We start from the raw sequence: 19,291 nt of genomic DNA on the forward strand, positions 1-19,291 counted from the left end.
GATTCCAGTTTTAATTCAAACTCAAATATTGAGATGTATCATACTCTGGCCCTTTAAGAACTAGAATTTGACTATTCACCACCTAAAACCTGCCGAATTACTGCATAAGTCAATGGGAGAGGTCCAGGGATCAGTTTGGTGATGTCTGCAGCCCACCTGATATCCAGTTTTTTAAATTCAAATCGAGTTTTTATAATTCGAATCAAATTTGATTCGAGTTTTCAGGTCGATTCAATTAGTCCGACTTTAAAAAATTTGATTTTAATAATACATTTCTATTGGTCGAATTTAAAATTTATTGGAGTTTAAAAAAACTGAATTTGAAATTCGACCTTTGATAAATGTGCCTCCCCATGTGGTGGCTTCTCCTTTTAATAACAAGTTATGGAAGTGCCAGGGAAATGCTTTAAACTGGAATGGTAAATATCATCCCTACCAACTGTAAATCAGGCCAAACGTATAGGTGGCCAAAGCCTCCTGGTTGCTACTTGAAAAAAAAAACATTTACCTTCCTGCTAGTATAATTTGAGAGTACCATAAACTAATATTCTAAGGGGTTATTAAAAAAACCATGACCAAACTCACATGCCCTATTTTAGCTTATTTATTAATAAAAAAAAACTTGATTTAATTGGATCGTGGAAAAACTCAATAAAATCTAGTGAAAACCCGAATTGCTCAATTTTTTGTGCTATTTCCCAAATTGCTAACATTTTTTGGGCTTTTTTCCCCAAATTGCTCGATGTTTTTGAGTTTTTGCCGAAAACCCGAAAATGTTAGATTTTCTGGCAAAAGCCCCCGATAACTTCAATCTGAGGTAGGTGCCTCTCCCATTCACTTATACAGGACCTCGACGGGTTTTAGATGGCGGATTTTCAGATTCAGGCTTTTTGCAGCATTGGGGTATAATAAATCTGATGAAATACTGAAAATTTGTCTTACTTGAAATTTTCTTTTTCTTGAGTCTGTAAGGCAGCACATACCTATGGGGTAAGCTCTGGACCAATCCCCTGGCAGGACAGAAAAAAATCATTATCCAATTAAACACCCTATAATACACATCCAATTAAACACCCTATAATACACCACCGTCATACTCCCCAGCAGTGTTAATTTTAATTTAAGTGTTAACTAGGAAGAACAAACACACCAACACACTTGATGCAATCATTTTTAATAGGGCGGGAATAATTGTGCTGCCTTACGGACTCAAGAAAAAGAAAATTTCAGGTAAGACAAATTTTCAGTTATCCAGGCAGCACATACCTATGGGACTTAGCAAGATAAATAGGGGGGGGGGGGATTTCAACATAATTATGAAGAGTGAAGAGCTGCTTCCAGAATTCTGCTGCCGAAGGATGCACGTTGAGAAGCTGCGATGTCTAACTTGTAGTGTGTGACGAATGTGTGAACACTGCTCCAGGATGCTGCTCTACATATCTCATTGATATTGACAGATGATCTCTCCGCCCAAGAAGTTGAAACGGCTCTGGTAGAATGAGCCCTTAACTGAGTTGGGTTTTTTTTTCCCAAAGATGAATAGGCCAAGGATATTGTATTCTTTATCCAAGAAGCAATGGTAGATTTTGCGGCTTTTTCACCTTTCCTCTTTTCCAAAAACAAAACGAACAAATGATCTGTGGATCTAATATTTTTTGTCTTCTCGATGTATTCTGACAAACACCGGTGTACATCTAAAGCACTGAGCTTCTTTTCATTAGAATTCTCAGGAAACTGACAGAATGCTGGTAATATTATCTGGGAATTGATGTTTGTAGCTGTAGGAACTTTTGGAGTAAAATACGGCAGAGTCCTCATTACTACTTTATCAGAAAAAATGTAGTATAGGGAGGATTTGCAGCTAACGCTTGTAATTCTCCAATTCTCCTTGCTGATGTAATGGCTATGAGGAAAGATGTCTTCCAAGGCAATTATTTTAACGATGCTTGTTGCAAAGGTTCAAATGGATTCTCAAATAAGAGAGATCAAACCAAATTTAAATCCCAAGGAGGTACAACAGAATGGATCTTTGGTCTAATTTTAAAAACAGCCTTTAGGAATCGTTTAACTAACAGATCTGCAGCCACACTTTTTTTTACATAAAATAAGATAAGGCTGAAATATGAACTTTTAGTGTTAGGTTTTAGTCCTTTAGAGAATCTTTCCTGAAGGAACTGAAGAATTCCTGATATGGGACAGCTTTTTGGCACAATTTTTTTCTTGGAACACCAAGAAGAAAAGATTTTCCAGACTCTCCTTTACACTTTTTTTGTGGAAGGTTTTCTGGATAATTCAAGGTTTCTACCACCGCCTTGAAGTGTCAACAATTCCCTCTCAATCTCCAAGCTCAAATATATAAGTTTTAGTCCCAGGAAGATTAGGTATCCCCAAAGTCCAGCAAATCTTAGGCTCTCCTCTGCCTGATCAAAATTCTTTTCTTTAAAACCGGATTGCTGTGTTCCTCCAGAAACAAAGTTTCATGAGGACGGGGAAAACAGAAAATATTATATAGTGTAGTATCTCAGTGTAAAAGTATCTCACCCTTTGTGAGTTAAGTGCCTTAATTATTTAAAACCTTATGAAAAAATACTCCACACCTCTGAATTAACCTCTGGCATGCACATGTTACACAGACCTCAATATCTATACAGTAGCGTAACTGGAGGGGGGGCAGGCCCTGGTGCGTGATGCACCGCATTTGTCAGTGGTGCTTGGGCGCGCACTTGCTGCCGGGGGGGCCCTAAGGGGGTGCGGGCCCTGGCCCACTCGCACCCCCTGCTCCCCCGGTAGTTCCGCCACTGTATCTATACGTGTTGCCTATTTATAGTGTGGTTACATTTACAGTGTGGTTACATTTAACACATACTCCAATTGTCCAAAGTCCCCAAATGCAAAACTTCTTTAGACACGTAACTTGTGAATGGGTAAAAGGGAAAATAGCATCAAACCGCTGAATGTCTCCAGTGGTATAGAATACTCACAAGACGTGAGTTGAAATAGGCATAAATAAATGTTAGCTCCTTTCTGTACTTGAACTCTTCCTTCTTTACTTGGGTGAAGAGAAAAACAGCGTGTGCAGAAAGCTTAAAAACTTTTTAATAAATAAATAATAAAACAAACTCACAAACGAGTTCTTGATAAATCGCATAAAAAGTTTCAGTGTAAGTCCCCAATTTTGCTATGGCTCCTCGGCGTCCCTCAGAGCTCAATCCGTCTTGTCAAAGGGTGCTTCTGCAACTCACAAGCGTGGTCATGCTAACGCGTTTCGCCTGAAAGGCTTCTTCCTTGAGCGATGATGTCCCCATCTACTTTGCGCTGTTTTATCTCCGTGTTCCCTCAGCCAGTTTTTTTTTTTAAGTAACTTTATTTATCTTGAACAATTTGTCTCGGAGTCTCTTAGGTATTTACACAGGGATCAAGAACAATCCCTTCTCATAAAATGCTACTTTCCATATACAGATAAAAGCGATACTGTTGCTAAAAAGATACAATTGCTACAGGAATGATTATATTACAAAGTTATGTTGCAACATGTTATAAATATTCACAAAATGATCTCATCAGCATGATATATGTAAACCTCAAAATTTAAAATTTAAAACACAGTCTGTAAGGAGTTATTCTAAAAACGCTCTCAGATTAAAGTCAACATTAAGACCTTATGGATTTAGCGATTTCATCCTATGTATCCACCAACTTTCTCTTTGGAGGGTCTTATTAACCAAGTTTCCTCCTCTCCAGTCCTTATTAACCCTCTCAATACCTACCCATTTTAAACCTACCGGATTTTTGTTGTGTTTTTCCAAAAAATGTTTCGATACTTGGTGTTTAGTATTCCCTTTTCTTATATTATTTATATGTTCACCTATTCTCTCACGTAACTTTCTGTTAGTTTTTCCCACGTACTGGAGGCCACAAGGACACTCCAGTATGTAAATCACATTTATAGTTTCACATTTAATTAGATCTTTTATTTGAAAGGTTTCTCCAGTTACAGTCAGATTCAATGTGGATGGATCTGGATGATTTATCTGTGCTTGAAAGAGAAGATTTTCCCTCATTGGAAGATCCGAGAACCAAGCTCTCCTTGGCCATTATGGAGCAATCATAATTACTGATGATTTATCTTGTTTGATTTTCAGAAGAACTCTCTGAATCATGGGCAACGGAGGAAAGATGTAGGCCAAACTGAAGTCCCAAGGAATTGACATTGCATCCACAAACGACAGATTGTCTTTCTTCATCAGTGAACAAAACAGAGGAAGTTTCCTGTTCGACCTCAATGCCATTAGGTCTATCTCGGGAACTCCCCATCTCTTTATCAACTGCTGAAATACTTGGTTGTTGAGTTTCCATTCGCCTTGTTTTATGGACACTCTGCTGAGAGAGTCCGCTAGAGTGTTGTCTATCCCTTTTATGTGGACTGCTTTGATGGTTTGAAGGTTCCATTCCACCCAGTCCATATTCTTCCTGCACTCTTTCATTAACAAAGGACTCCTGGTCCCTCCTTGTTTGTTGATATAGGAAACTGTCACCAGATTGTCTGAATGAATCAGAACATGTTGTTTCTTCACATGTTTGCTGAATTTCATGAGGGCTAATCTGACATCCTTGAGTTCCTTGAAGTTTGAAGAATGATTCTTCTCCCATGAGGACCATTTCCCCTGAACCATGTATGCTCCCAGGTGAGCCCCGCATCTTGAGGCAGACGCATCTGTCGTCAGTGATACAAACTTTGTTTTGAAGGATTTCCCATGGGATAGCCTTCTTTTGTTGTACCACCAATTCAACTCCTTTTAAGGTGAGTGAAATCCGAAACTTCTTGTCCAGAGAGAGAGGTGAGCGATCCCATTTGCGAAAAATTTTCTCCTGAAGAGGGCGGAAAAGAGTCTTTGCCCAAGACCTCTAAGGATGCTGTCATCAGACCCAGAACTCTCGTGGCTTCCCGAAAGGAGACCATATGAGAATGTTTCAGTTCCCGTATCAATGAGAAGAGAGAGTTCACTTTGTTGGGGGGAAGAAACACTTTCATCATAACGGTATCTATTAGAAGCCCTAGAAACTTGATCAACGTTGTCAGTTGTAAGTTTGATTTTGTGACGTTTATAATCCACCCATGACTTCTTAACAACTCCAATGTCAAGTCCCGATGGAGAATAAGCTGGTTTTCGGAAGCAGCTTTTAACAGCCAGTCGTCCAGATAAGGACTATATAGACCCCTTGTTTCCTCAGAGCTCCTGCTAGCACCACGACTACTTTTGTAAAGACCCTTTGGGGCTGATGTAATACCGAAGGGAAGTACTTTGAATTCGAGGTGATGAAGAACTGAATTCAAATATACTACTATCTGAAGATATTTCCTGCTCGCTGGATGAAAAGGGATGTGAAGATATGCATCCTTTAGATCTATTGAGATCATTGAGTCTTTTGAGAGTCATTGAGAATATTGATGGCCGATTTGATAGTCTCCATTAGAAACTTCTCTTTTTTTATATAACGATTCAGATACTTGAGGTTTATTATAAGTCTGAACTTCCCTCCTGGCTTTGGTACCAGAAAGATGTGAGAATAAATTCCTTTTTGGATTTCTGATGGGGGAACTGGTTCCAACACTTTCATGGATAGAAACTCTGTTATGGCTTTTTCTAAAGCCACGTTTTTTGCAACATACTTTTTCTTTTGATTGATGCAAAATTTTGGAATTGGAGTTCGATGGAAGGCTATAAAGTAACCTTCTTTTATTATGGAAAGAACCCATAGATCTGATCTGGAATTTTACCAGGCTAGTCTCCCGGCTACTTCCTCCTGACTTCTGGTGTCAGAATCCTGTTTTCTTCCCTTGGTTGGAGTCCTTCTTTTGGGAAAACTCCTTATCCATGTTTCTGGATCTGAAACTCCTATTTCTGAATCTAGAGTCTCTACCTCTGTCTCCACTTCTTAAAAGGTCTTCTCAAGACTGATGTTCTAGAAGGAGATCTTCTTGAGGAGGAACAAAAAAAATTTTTTTTTTAATTTTGTGGCTTATCTTGTTGAAGATTTTTGCCTTTCCCTGCAACTAAGTTTTCCAGTAACTTATCTAACGGGTTACCAAAAAGCCTTCCTGGCTCAAATGGCATAGCTATAAGGCTATTCTTTGAGGCTGAATCAGCTGCCCATGCTTTGAGCCAAAGAGCTCTTCTCCCTGCTGTGGAGAGAGCCATGGTTTTAGCCCCCAGTTTTAAAACATCCTCTGCCATATCACACAGAAAGGCAGACGCCATTTTTATCGGATATAACATGTCTAGCAGGTCGTCTCTTGAGGTTCCTGCATCAATATCCTCCTCAAGCGAGTTTAGCCAATACTTTAAGGATCTTGACACTGAAATAGCAGCAATAGCAGGTTTACAAGTGTTGGACCCTGTAACATAAGTTCTGCGAAGAGAACATTCAGCCCTTCGATCCATTTGATCTTTTATTCCCGATTCTTCTACCTGAATTGTTATCCTCCTTGACAACTTGGCCACAGGAACATCTACTTTTGGGGAATCCTCCCAGCTCCCAATGTCTGATGCCTCAAAAGGAAACATTAATTTAAATCTTTTGGAAGAGTCAGGTTTTTTTCCCGGATTCTGCCATTCTTGTTCTGTCAGTCTTTTAACTGAGTCATGCATTGGAAAAGAGAGTGACTTTTTCTTGCTGATTTCCTGAGGATGAAGTACTCGCAGCATCCTTCTGTCCCACTATTTTCCTGACTTCCTTGATCAGTTTCCCAACTTTCTCTATAGGAAACAGAAATAAATCCTCTTTCTTTTGAGAATTTCTTGATGAGGAAGAATCCCACCCTTCTGATGTACTGGGTTCTGAATCACTGTCTGACAATTGTCTACGTTCCAAAGGTGCACTGATTAGTGTTAGTGTCTTTAACATGCTTCACTATTATAGTGATAATAATTATCCGGCAATGGCTGTTCACACTGTAAGCAGTTAATATGCTTTGCCTTTCTTTTCCTCTTCCCCGACATTCTAGCAGAGTTAGACATCTAGAATAAACCAAAGGGGAGAGGATAATGTAAAAATATATCCAATTCGCAACACACAAGTAAAGGATATGGCTGAATAACAAGGCTACCCTAAAGTACCTTTTGCAGCCTTACGACTAACTGCAGCCTGACAGCCTGGACCGCAGGAACAAGCAGCAGTGTGTGTGCATCCAGGAGGGGAATAAATAGCCCAAAGTTTAGGCAATTACCTCCCCCAATAGGGATAAAAACTCCCTTAGTAGTCACCCTCCGGTTTCTTCATTCCGGTCATCATGGTGCCTCTCGCCACTGCTTGCTAGCAGGACCGCTAGTGATGATGTCATCAGTGTCCGTCAACTCCTGAGCATACTGCAGCTTTGGAAGCCAGAGTTTCTCGAGATGCTCCATCCACACTGGGATTAGGGTTGCCACCTCGCCAGTAAAATTGATGGCTGATCCCAATGTTATTAATAAGGAAATAAGTTAAATATATAGGAAGGCCGGTATTTTTTTCAAGAAAAGGTGGCAACCCTAACTGGGATACAGAGGCTGCAAGATGGCACCCGGTAAGCCTAAGGGAAGGGCTCCTATTTCCCCCTGAGTCACCCACCCTGAGGTGGTCATCCATATGGCCCTCAGACTCCTTAGAGTCTGGATCTTCAGACTTTCAGTCCCTTGATCTTCCTACCTGGAATCAGGACAGAAAAAATCACTGTTGGGGAGTATGAAGGGGGGTGTATTATAGGGTGTTTAATTGGATGTTGATCTTTTCTGTCCTGCCAGGGGATTGGTCCAGAGCTTACCCCATAGGTATGTGCTGCCTGGAGGACGAAAAGAAACATTTAATTTTTCTAGTGAAAAAACTTGAATTATTTGAGTTTTTAACATTCAGACTTTAATAAATAACCCCCTAATAGATTATTCTCAGTTCTGGTTCCATCTGAAATGTCAAGACATGGCTCCATTGAATCTTTGCAGCATCAGAGAGAGTAAACTAAAAATTTTAGTGTCCACCACATCCTGCTTTCTGCATTTTATACTTATTTTATGTACAAAGCAAGCAAACCCATGTCACCACAGCAGAAGCTTCTTCACACCTTCCCCACCATCTTTCCCCCTTAAGCCCACTGCTAACTTCAGATATTGTTTCCTGCAAAAAAAAAAAATGAACTGCTATAAAACAAGAGGTTCTGTGTCAGTTCATAGCAATTTCAAGATACAGTATCATTCCAACAAGCGCAGACATGAAGGCAGCACTGATCACTCTTACAGTTTTTCTATTTGTGGCTTTTTATAATGAAGCTGAGTCGGCACCAGGTATGTCTGTATATGTATACATACTGTTATATAAGATGGGAAGCTCTTTTCGGTCAGTTATAGTACATAGTTATAGTACATTTTTCCTTTTGAAGTTTGGCAAGAAGCACAGGAAATCTACAAAAGGATATAGTACTTAATAAGTTCTAAATCCAAGGCAATGTTCCACTACCCCCTTGCAATGGACTAGTTGGTCTGGGTAGCAAAATTAATTTATTTGCTTCCCCCATCTTCCCCAGGAATCCAGTTGAATTGTATCAGTAACAGTATAGCCAAATGAGGCATACAAACTGTTAAATTAAAATTATTCCTATTCTGCCACTATATATATATATATATATATATATATATATATATATATATATATATATATATATATATATATATATATATATATATATATATATATATATATATATATATATTACAATGGGAATTCAGATAATTCAGGATTATAGGGGAAATTGTTGTGACAACATTGTTTAAGCAGTTCATCCCATCAAACTGTGATTTACTCTACCGGAGAGATAATCTAAAGTACACTAATAACAACACAAATTATTCCCTAGCATGAGTTATGAGTTTTGGCCACAGTTACCAAGAGTTCTAGTCATTGTTATCCAGTGGTTGCTGGGCAAAGTGGAATAGCACATGTCTTTACACTTCCAGTTCTCTAAGATTCATTTTATATCATGCACTCATTTGACGACATTTTGAAAAGGATGGAGAAAAAACAAAATTGTACATGGAACTAAGGGGCAAATTCACTAAGCGCCGAAGGGCCGAACGCTAGTGTCAATTCGCTAGCGTTGGGCATTTTTGTTACTTCACAAATTCACTAACGAACTCTGGCGTAAATTCGCTAGTGTTACTTCGCACCCTTACGCCTGGCGAATTTTCGCTACGGACGTAACTACGCAAATTCCCTAACGCGCGCAGTGTACTGAACGCTACCTTTTACGCTAGACTTCCTTCGCCACCTCAGACCAGAGTAGATAGGGATTGCTTCAAAAAAAGTTCAAATTTTTTCTAAGTCCCAAAAAACGCTGGCGTTTTTTCTATATTATGGGTGATAGGCTGAAAAAGATCGAAAAAATTTTTGGGGCTCCCCTCCTTCCCCCCTACATTTCCTAACTCATGGCAACTTAACTATACAGTGGGCACATGTGTAGGGCAAAATAAAAATTTTATTTGATGTTTTGAAGGTTTCCCAGGCATTTGTAGTGATTGTACGTATTCCTCCATTGAAATTTGAATTTGGCGCCGTATGCAAATTAACCATCGCTAGCGTAACTTCGCTTCGCTTAGCGAATCAACGCTACCGCAACTTCGCAACCTCACGAGCAACTTCGGATTTTAGTGAATTTGCGACTCGCTGGCGAAACTACGCCTGGCGAAGTGTGGCGAAGTGCGGCGAAGTGCGGCGAAGTGCGGCGAAGTTACGCCTGGCGCAACTACGAATCGTAGTGAATTTGCCCCTAAGTGATTACTGATGATTGCTACAACATATATGAATAAGGTTTTGCAGGGCATTCATATTATTGAATCTCTTCATGATGCTTTTACCTTAGCTGGCGTATTATTGTGATTGCTTACTGCTTACTATAATTTTCAATTTATTTTATTTGGAGTTCAGATTTCTCATTTATGTGTCATGTCTGAATGTAGGTATTCAATCTGTAAGATAAGTATCCCACCACTAGGCATAGTTAAATTCTGTGCAGTCAATAACTTATTGGGCACATGTGTTCAGTTAATTAATTATATAGATTATGATGCATGTTGGCAAATCTATTCAGCCATTTATCGTACCAGTGCATGTATATTTCATCTCTATCCAAATGCATTAATGAGCTCACCGGCCTCATCATAGTCTGAACTGAGAAATTCAGTTAAGTGTGTTTGCAGCCAAATTGGACAATTGGTTATTAAGTTAAAAAGGTAAACGTGAAAACTTCTGCTTTAACTGTTAGGGGCATATTTATCAAAATCAGAATATTTAATAAAAATGTCCGACCAAACTAGAATCCACGATTGGACCGTATAAATTATTAAAAAAGCACAATTTAATCAGATCGGGGACAAACACAAAAAAATCTAGTGAAAATCCAAAGCCTGAGTTTTTTGCCATATCGCCGAAAAGCCCAAATTTTTTAAATGTTTGCCCAAATAGACCAAAATAGTTGGATTTTCAGGCTTATTCCAGCGCAAACCACAGAAACTTCTAAATAATACGCAGACCTCTCCCATTAACTTATATACAACCAAGGTACGTCTGAGATGCTGGATTTTCAGATTTGGACTTTTTCCATCCTCGGGGTATAATAAATCTTGAAAAATTTGAGGGTTTTTTTCCACTAAAAATTCAGATTTTATGTAAAAAAAACTTGAAGTTTTTGCCATTCGGACTTTAATAAATAACCCCCTTAATGTTTAAAGTAGGTTGCAGTTTTGTAAGTTATTCCATAACGGAAATTTAATTTTAGAAATATTGACTTATGGCTTTGTCCCCAGAATGAATAAAGAATATATGAAGAATATCACCGGCTCACAAGACATGGGTTCAGCAGGGCAAGCCCTTGCAATTTTATTTAATGCATGGTGCAACGTTTAGGGGACACTCCTGTTTGTCCCCAGAATTAATTCACCTCCCATACATCCTACCATGGTCCTTATTTCCACATATTGTTTGATTGAGTCACCGTGTTTAAGTCTGTATTTTTAAATTGAAGACATTTAGCATTTCCAGATGTAAACAATATAGCATCCATAATTGTTAAAGAAATACAGTTAAAAGGGTAAGTTCTGGTAGTTTGGGGCGTTACTGCATAACAACACAAACATATGCCTGGAAACTGTCACATTTAAGCCAAGAGATGCAGAAATGTGTCTGTAGCATCCCAGAGTCTGCAGTCTGTTCGGTGCCTACACTATCTTTGTCTTGTGACTCTATCCCTCTAATCACCTTAGGGACCATGCCATGATCACGTAGCATACAATTATAGATGTCTGCAACAATTTAGGCAAGGATGCATATTTTTATCTTTTTAAAATATTTAAATGTTTCTCAACTTTATTATCCTATAGTGATGAAATGTACCTACTATGCTGTACAAGATTTTATCTAGCAATTGAGCAAGAAGCTAATATAGTGACCAGCGATGGGCCAGGCTGACCAGGAGGGGGCCAGACTAGGGGGTAGGAGGCAGAAAAGGTGCGTGCCTGCCAACCCCTCCCCAGCTTTGCTGCCTACCCCTAGTTCCAGCCTTGATAGTGACTATGGCAGTGGAGTATATTCTGTTGTGGAAAGCTGTCCGAAAGCTGTCTGCCCAATGCCCAATAGTAGGTGCAGTCAGAAACAACTGGGTGAAAAGATGGTAGAAAAGAAATGCCTGGTGTTATATATCTTGTGAAAAATTACTTTACAATAGATATGTTTGTATATATAGTCTTATATATAAACTCTTAATTGATTTCCAGGTCTTAATCTATTTCTGTAAAGTAGGATTTTTGTGGAGATCTGTTTGAAAAGGTATACAATAGGGTTGCTATGTAAGAGTAGCTCTCAACTGAACATAGAGAAGAAATAAAATTAGCCCTTTAAAGTGAATTCTGTAAACTGACGAAATTATTAATTTGCCGATGCCTAAGGGAGCTTGTGGTGCTGCTGCATGTAGTAGGAGTGAGCATCTTATACACTTTGATCAGAATATTAGGAAGCCATTGTTTGGTTTGCGACGCTGGAGGAAAGTCAGGATTGCCAATAATTAGATGCATAGAACTATTGGTCTTGGGTGTATAAGAATTTATAATTTGATATATTTATGTCATAGATTTAAATTATTTCCCCAAATAAAATGGAGTATTAAGTTAGAAATTTTCTGAGCCTATTATTATATGTTACATGCTCTACAGCCAAGCCAAGATAAAGATAATTTGTATCAGTCAGTTCTCTGGTTAGTCTATGTTATTTTAGAGGATAGTTAGCTTTATAAGCTAGGCATATGATTTAATCAGTGAGAAGAAGAGTCGGGTAGTATTAATTGCGATTAATTGCGCTTGTCTGTCTTCTAGGACTAATATTTGAGATAAATAAGTAAAATAAGTAAATAAGTGAGATAAATAAGTAAAATAAGTAAAAAATATAAAATACATTTAATCGATTTGTCAGGGGTTTGGCGATCCAGTTGTAATCTCAATAAAAGTTTCTTTGATGGGGTTGTGCCCATTTATTTTAAAACACTACATTCAGATTGTTCCTAGGTAAGTAAGCAAACAGTCCCACTATCTAAAGGGGAAACTGGGTGTCCATGATAAATCCATCTGTCGGATAATTTAATTCCTGCTAGCTTCATTGGAGCCATAGTGTTTCTATATTACACTTTTAAGACATTTTTGAAGGGACGTCTTATCTGTAAAAAATAGTGTAACTTTGCATTCTAAATAGAGTAGTCAAGTAATTGTTTATATAAAGAAGAGGCGTCCAAGACTGCTGTATACCCAGGGGCGCTTCGCCAATGAGGCGAGTTGAGGCTCTCGCCTCAGGCGGCAGCATCCCACTAGGTACCAGGGAGGGCACAAATGCTGCTCCTGTTATTTTAAGAGCCAAATTTCCAGTTTTCAAACCGGAAATTCGTCTCTTCTAGTGCAGAAAGTGCATTTAGGCTCTCTGCGCTATCGTCCTGGCCCTCTCTGCCACCCTCGCGGACCCCCCTGAACCCCCTCAGGTGCAAAAAGGTAATCGCACAGGGGAGGGGGGGGGCAGCAACTGCTGCTGCCTCAGGCGGCAGAGGGGTCAGGATCGTATGTGTATAACTGTTTTTTGTTCTTTTCTTGTTATCAGTGAATTAAAAACCTTTTATGCCAGCTTGGGGTACCTTTACAGATTGAAGCAAGCATTTTCTCTCTATTCACCCCTAATGGGGGATCTAGGGGAACTATACAGTCTTGAACAGAAAGTGAGGAAATTAGTTATAAAGTGTAATTGTGCTAGACACAATCTCTCATGGACTTTATTCAGTTTAAGGCTCAAACTCAGCTCTGTACCATACCATTATTGAGGACTCATACACAAGTGTTTTTGTTCAAGCAATTAACACACGTGTGAGACGCATGTTAAAGCACACCTAAATGCATTAGTTCATTGATGATGTTTTATCCCACCTTGGGGTATGTATGAGCATTCACATTTGTGATATAAAACAGATCAGTTTCATTACTTCATTTAAAAGCATCATGCTTGATTTTTTTGCATTCATTTTTATGCTCTAAAATCCACACGATTAACACATGTATATAAATGATATTGTACTCTTTACTGTAATTTAATAAAGACAAAAGTCAACAAGCAATTTCATGACCATATGAAAGTATATATGTATATAAAATGTGTGTGTATTTATATATATTTATGCTTATATTACTATCCATCGATGTAACAATATGAATCATATTTTGGTTTTATAAGTGGTAAAACACAGCCTCTCCTTTTGCAGTTGGTTCAGATGTCGTCTCCTGCTGTTTTGATTTCATGAAGAAGGCAGTCCCAACCAGACACATGGCAGATTACTTCTACACCAGCAGCCGCTGCTCTCAATTTGCAGTTGTGTAAGTACAATTTTAGTAATTAGACTTTTAGCAACATCCAGGGGCAGATTTACATAGGGTCGAATATCGAGGGTTAATTAACCCTCGATATTCGACTGTCGAAGCTAAATCCTTCGACTTCGAATATCGAAGTCGAAGGATTTATCGCAATTAGTTTGATCGAATGAAAAATTTTTGATCGAATGATTATATCCTTTGAATCGAATGATTCGAAGGATTTTAATCCATCGATCGAACGATTTTTCTACGACCATAAAAAGCTTAGAAAGCCTATGGGGACCTTCCCCATAGGCTAACATTGAGGTTCGGTAGGTTTTAGGTGGAGAAGTAGGGGGTCGAAGTTTTTTTTAAAGAGACAGTACTTCGACTATCGAATGGTCGAATAGTCGAACAATTTTTAGTTCGAATCGTTTGATTCGAAGTCGTAGTCGAAGGTCGAAGTAGCCAATTCGATGGTCGAATTTTTTTTTCATTCTATTCCTTCACTCAAGCTAAGTAAATGTGCCCCCCAGAATGGCAAAGTATATGCAGGATCATAGTTACAGTGTTCAACCGAGTAAATAAGTTGAAGGATGAAGCATATACACCATGAATATTATGGAAGCAATACATGACTGGTTGGGTTTATTGGGCAAAATAATACCATAGCCACTGCACATGGATTTTTGCAGCTCTTGTGTTTACATAATCAATTCTAGAGTTGATACACCAACATGTATCAGTTTGCTAGAGGACCCTTTTTATATTCTGATTGACTTGCAAGTCTGAATGACGCACAAGTTAGGGGCTCTAATACATCTTCTAGGCAAAAGGAGCCCCCCAAGATATAAGATATATTGGATCTAACTGTCAATGAATATCTGACACTAAACTCGTGAATGAAGAAAGAATGAATTGAAACAGATGCTGAGAGAGGAATAGTGAATATAAACTTGATTATTTCAGAAACTGTACAGAATTTTTATTAGATTATATTTAGAAAATGTCTTATTTCCGTTTGCTGAAGCTTATATTACATTTTCATTGTCGTTATAGTGGTGATTTAAGCGTGCTGCCTACCACGGACAACCCACTAAGCAAGAGTTTAGCCATAGGTCTCTCTTCTTTTTTTTTTTTGCAAAGTGCAAGAAATGGCAGATTGCATCCATTTTGCATTTTGCACATAGTATTCTGCTTTGAAAACAGCCCCTAAAGTGTCCTGTAGAGCGGTGTTTAGATAAAAATAATCAAAAGCTGTTTTTGTTTTTTTTTAGTCTTGTCACCCGGAAGAATCGGAAAATATGTGCAAATCCAGAAGATGAATGGGTCAAGAATATCATTAATGCCCTGGAGATGCCTGAAGCAGTATAGATATCACAAAAGTGCACTTTTCTTCATATTATCATCGTATGCATAAAATAATGCAGTTTTATAACCAGCAGTCCTTTAGCTTAAACAGTTTGTTTTTTTGTTAAATGCATTAATAAATACTTGTTGGTATACATAAATTCTCTAACTTACATAGGATTGTTGGAGTTGTAGACAGTACCCTTCTTTTCATGCAAGCCACTTGGATAAAGCCTCTTTTCGAACAACTAAATCTGCCCATACATTCATATTTGGAGATGCCAAATGAGTGGAGCTGGGCCTGATTTTTTCACAGGAACCAATTTGGCGGGTCTGATCAATGGTCATAGGTTAAATCTAGTCTATTTTTAGGTACGGAAGGATGCTTGGGGACAAACACGTTTTGTTTCTACTGAATGACATTATTGCCAAATTGTCAATACAGGACCAGAGTATGCTATCAAAAGCCTGCAAAGCTTGGAAAAAATCATGTTAATTCTGACATATATTGATAGGTCTGAATCCAGATTTCCACAGGGACCACTATATTCTTAGGGGCCCCTGTATTTGCTGCCTTTGTCATCCAACTGTGCGCAACACACCAAATAACCCAGGGAAGACAAGTCAGAGCTTTATGAAACAGTGAAGAAAGGTGAAAATATTGCAAACCTATAAAATTGTGGAGCCCCCTCTAATGCATCAAGCAAATCTCAGGAATTGCCTTTACTACACTTGTAATGGTAGATCAGTTCTGGACATTAAGCATGCAGGTGCTCTACAAAGGTAGTGGTAGAAAGAAAGGAGGATATACAGTATGGTCCTTCGGTTTAATTGTTCTACATGTACTTCATAGGGTAAGCAATTTAGTTACCCTTACTTCAAACACATACAGTAGTGGAGACCATTGGTGGCTATAGATTACAAAAGCCCAAGTAAAGGCAGCTTTCCTTTTCTTTCCTTCCTGGAAGGTACAGGGTTCCCAATACTCAAAAAGAGAGAACAGGTTTAATTTGGGGAATTTGTTTCCCTTTTTGGCACTTTTTGAAACAGATAGTTTAATTGTGTAAATGTAATATTTTCCTGGTGGGGGCAGGCAGGAATTATGTTGCACTGCATGCTTGCACTGTTTACTGTATTTAATGCTCTGCTCTAGCCATAAACAAGCAATAGAAATGGTGCAGATTATTTCCCAAGAGCAGATAAAAATATGCACCCAGCTATCCACCTTGGTGCACTTTTACAATCAAGCCCCTTCTGACCTTTACTTTCTGGGCCTCAAGTAAGGACAGTACTGCTGCATGTGCTGATGTGACTTCTCATTAAAATGTTGCTTTTAATACATATCTATACCTATAGTAAATTTTTGGTGCTTTCTGTTACTTAATCACCAATAAAAAAAGTTGCTTAGCAATCCACACTGGGTTTTTTTTTGTGTGCAAAGTTAGCAATCTGTAAATTTATGTATAGTATGTACATTTAGGACTTTTTAAGTTAGTATTATGTTACGATATGGTCTAAATAACATATTAAAGTTATCAATCTGTAAATTTATGTATAGTATGTACAGTTAGGACTTTTTAAATTAGTATTATGTTAGGATATGGTCTAAATAACATATTAAAGTTTACCTTGGTTACATCAGAACAATTTTCCCTTGCACACCATTTTTTAATTCAGAGTCCGATATCTAGTTGGTGCTGGTAGCTGGTCAATGTGCTTGAGGCTCTGTATGATCAAATTATTGAATATACTACAACTCACCAGTCTTATTAGTTAATATTTAAATAAATAATAAGTATGCAGAAGTACTTTCACTGATCGTATGAGTCAGTCACTTAAAAATGAGGGTTAATATAATATGATACAAAAGCTTGCACCAGATTTTGTAACCAATAGCTGCCAATACCTTGGTGGTTAAATAGTTAGATGACATTGCCCACAATAGTGTCAAACTGTAACAGAAAACACTTGGATTAGTGTCATATGAAAATGTTGCTCATGCAGATATTACCTGTTCAATTCAAAATGGTGCATAAAATGTAATTTTACTAATGTCCATTCCTTTCAGGTTATGAGAGACAGGTTGGGGAAAAGTTGGGGAAAAGATGCAGCTACGCTAACTTCCATAATAAGGAACAATCTGGCACATTTTGATAGGAAACAAGGATACAAGGATACAAGGATACTTTATTGTCTATACAAACTATAAACTTGTTACAGTGTATTGAAATTTACGTTTCACCAAAAACTCCTCATTACAATAAATACATACAGTTAACTTAAAGAGAATAATAATTATAATAATAATAATCATTATAATAATAATAATATTCTTTTTAGTTCATCTTTAAGTTAACTTTTAGTATTTTATAGAATGAAGTATTATTAGCAACTTTTCAATTGGTCTTCATTTTTATTGCTTACAGTCTTCCTGTTATTTGCTTTCCACATCTGCCTCTTTCCATCTTCCAAATGGGGGACAATAACAGGAGCTGCCGCCAAAACCCTATTGCTCTGTGAACTCTGTAAGCAGGGTGTAACTATAGAGGAAGCAGACCCTGCAGTTTTAGGGGGGCCCAGGAGGTATAGGGGCCACATGAGGCCCTAGATCATATACAATTTCAATAAATACTTGAGAAATAATTTGTTGTGGGGCCCAGTAATATCTAGCTACACCACTGTGTGTAAGTCTATAATTTCAATGTTATTGTGAGTGTTTATTACAGGCATGGGATCAGTTATCCAGACAGCTCCAAATTACTGAAAGGCCATCTCCATATACTCCATTTTATTCAAATAATCTAAACTTTTAAAAATTATTTCCTTATTCGCTAATAATAATCAAATAGTACCTTGTACTTGATCAAAGCTAAGCTATTATTAATTTTTATTGGAAGCAAACCCAACCTATTGGGTTTGTTTAATGTTATAATGATTTTCTAGTAGACGTAAAGTATGAAGATCTGTTTTCTGGAAAACCCCAGGTCCTGAGCATTCTGGATAACAGGTTCCATACCTGTACTTATCTTTCTGTTCAGACCCTCTCCTATTCATCTTCCATTCTCTCACTCAAACCAAGCCTGGTTGCTGCAATAAAAATCAAATCAAAGAAAAGAAAGAAAGAATTGCTTGTTTAAAAAGGACTTTATTCGTATGCCTCCTTTGCCCTTTCTGAACTATTAAGTTTCCTTTCTTCTTGAACACTTGCTTTTGTTTTAATACTACATGGCAAAGTGCTCTTTGCATCTTTCATCAACCTTTACTTCCTATCACTCCCCCTTTCTGTCTCATTCCATAGCCAAACTAGTAATTTCAGGTTAGGAACACAAGAGGTCACCAAATCTGTAGAATATGCACAATTTTCAAGTTGATTGAAGTTCTACAGGGAAATCTTGCATTATTGAAATATTTTATAAGTTCTTCTTCTGAATTCAGTAAAAAGTAACACACTTTTTACAAGGGTTGCCTTCCAATTAAATTGACCATTTAAGTTTAAAACCTCTTTTCAAGGCTGCACTTCAGTCCGGTGCATGGGAGGTACAGTTTGCATACTGTGTATGCACCAATTGTGAAAGCAGGGGTTGCTCCCTCTCAACTCATTCGCTGGATTTTTTTTGTGTTTTATTTTTTATATACATACATTTTTTATATACGGTTGCCCCCTAAACCCCTATAGGGGTGCATATATATATAAATACACCTCTGCCACTTTTACATTGCCCATAGTGTAAAATCTGCCCACTTTACTATACATCTTGCTTTTTTATATGCTACCTTGCTGCTATTTTACTCCATCTGCCTTGAGCAGATTATCAATTTTTAGTAACTATTTCTTTATAAATCAAAGGTCTTGACCTTTTGATATATGTAACTCACTTTAATAATGGTTACATCATTAACCTATATGCAGGGTCAGACTGGTGGGTGCAGGGCCCACTGGGGCTGCCATCTCAAGGGCCCCGGCACCCCCATGGGGTGCGCCACTCGCACTCCCCTATAGGGGCGCCACAAGATCTACCCCCTCTCCTGAGCGTGCGTAAAGT

The 19,291-nt window shown here is 38.1% G+C and overlaps 1 protein-coding gene across 1 annotated transcript; it reads left to right on the forward strand.

Annotated features, from left to right (window-relative positions):
• The first annotated feature begins 8,196 nt into the window (after positions 1 to 8,196).
• ccl5.L (chemokine (C-C motif) ligand 5 L homeolog) lies at positions 8,197 to 16,661 on the forward strand. The gene is made up of 3 exons (XM_018246324.2): positions 8,197 to 8,315; positions 13,811 to 13,922; positions 15,176 to 16,661. The coding sequence occupies exons 1-3, from the start codon at positions 8,243 to 8,245 to the stop codon at positions 15,270 to 15,272; spliced, it is 282 nt and encodes a 93-aa protein (XP_018101813.1). The 5' UTR covers positions 8,197 to 8,242; the 3' UTR covers positions 15,273 to 16,661.
• The last annotated feature ends 2,630 nt before the right edge of the window (positions 16,662 to 19,291 follow it).

Source organism: Xenopus laevis, chromosome 2L (assembly GCF_017654675.1).
Source record: "Xenopus laevis strain J_2021 chromosome 2L, Xenopus_laevis_v10.1, whole genome shotgun sequence".
Taxonomy (NCBI): domain Eukaryota; kingdom Metazoa; phylum Chordata; class Amphibia; order Anura; family Pipidae; genus Xenopus; species Xenopus laevis.

Coding starts and splice junctions, on each gene's coding strand:
- ccl5.L (XM_018246324.2), top strand. CDS start 8,243: ATGAAGGCAGCACTGATCACTCTTACAGTTTTTCTATTTGTGGCTTTT. Junction 8,316..13,810: donor TGAAGCTGAGTCGGCACCAG/GTATGTCTGTAT, acceptor CTCCTTTTGCAG/TTGGTTCAGATGTCGTCTCC. Junction 13,923..15,175: donor TGCTCTCAATTTGCAGTTGT/GTAAGTACAATT, acceptor GTTTTTTTTTAG/TCTTGTCACCCGGAAGAATC.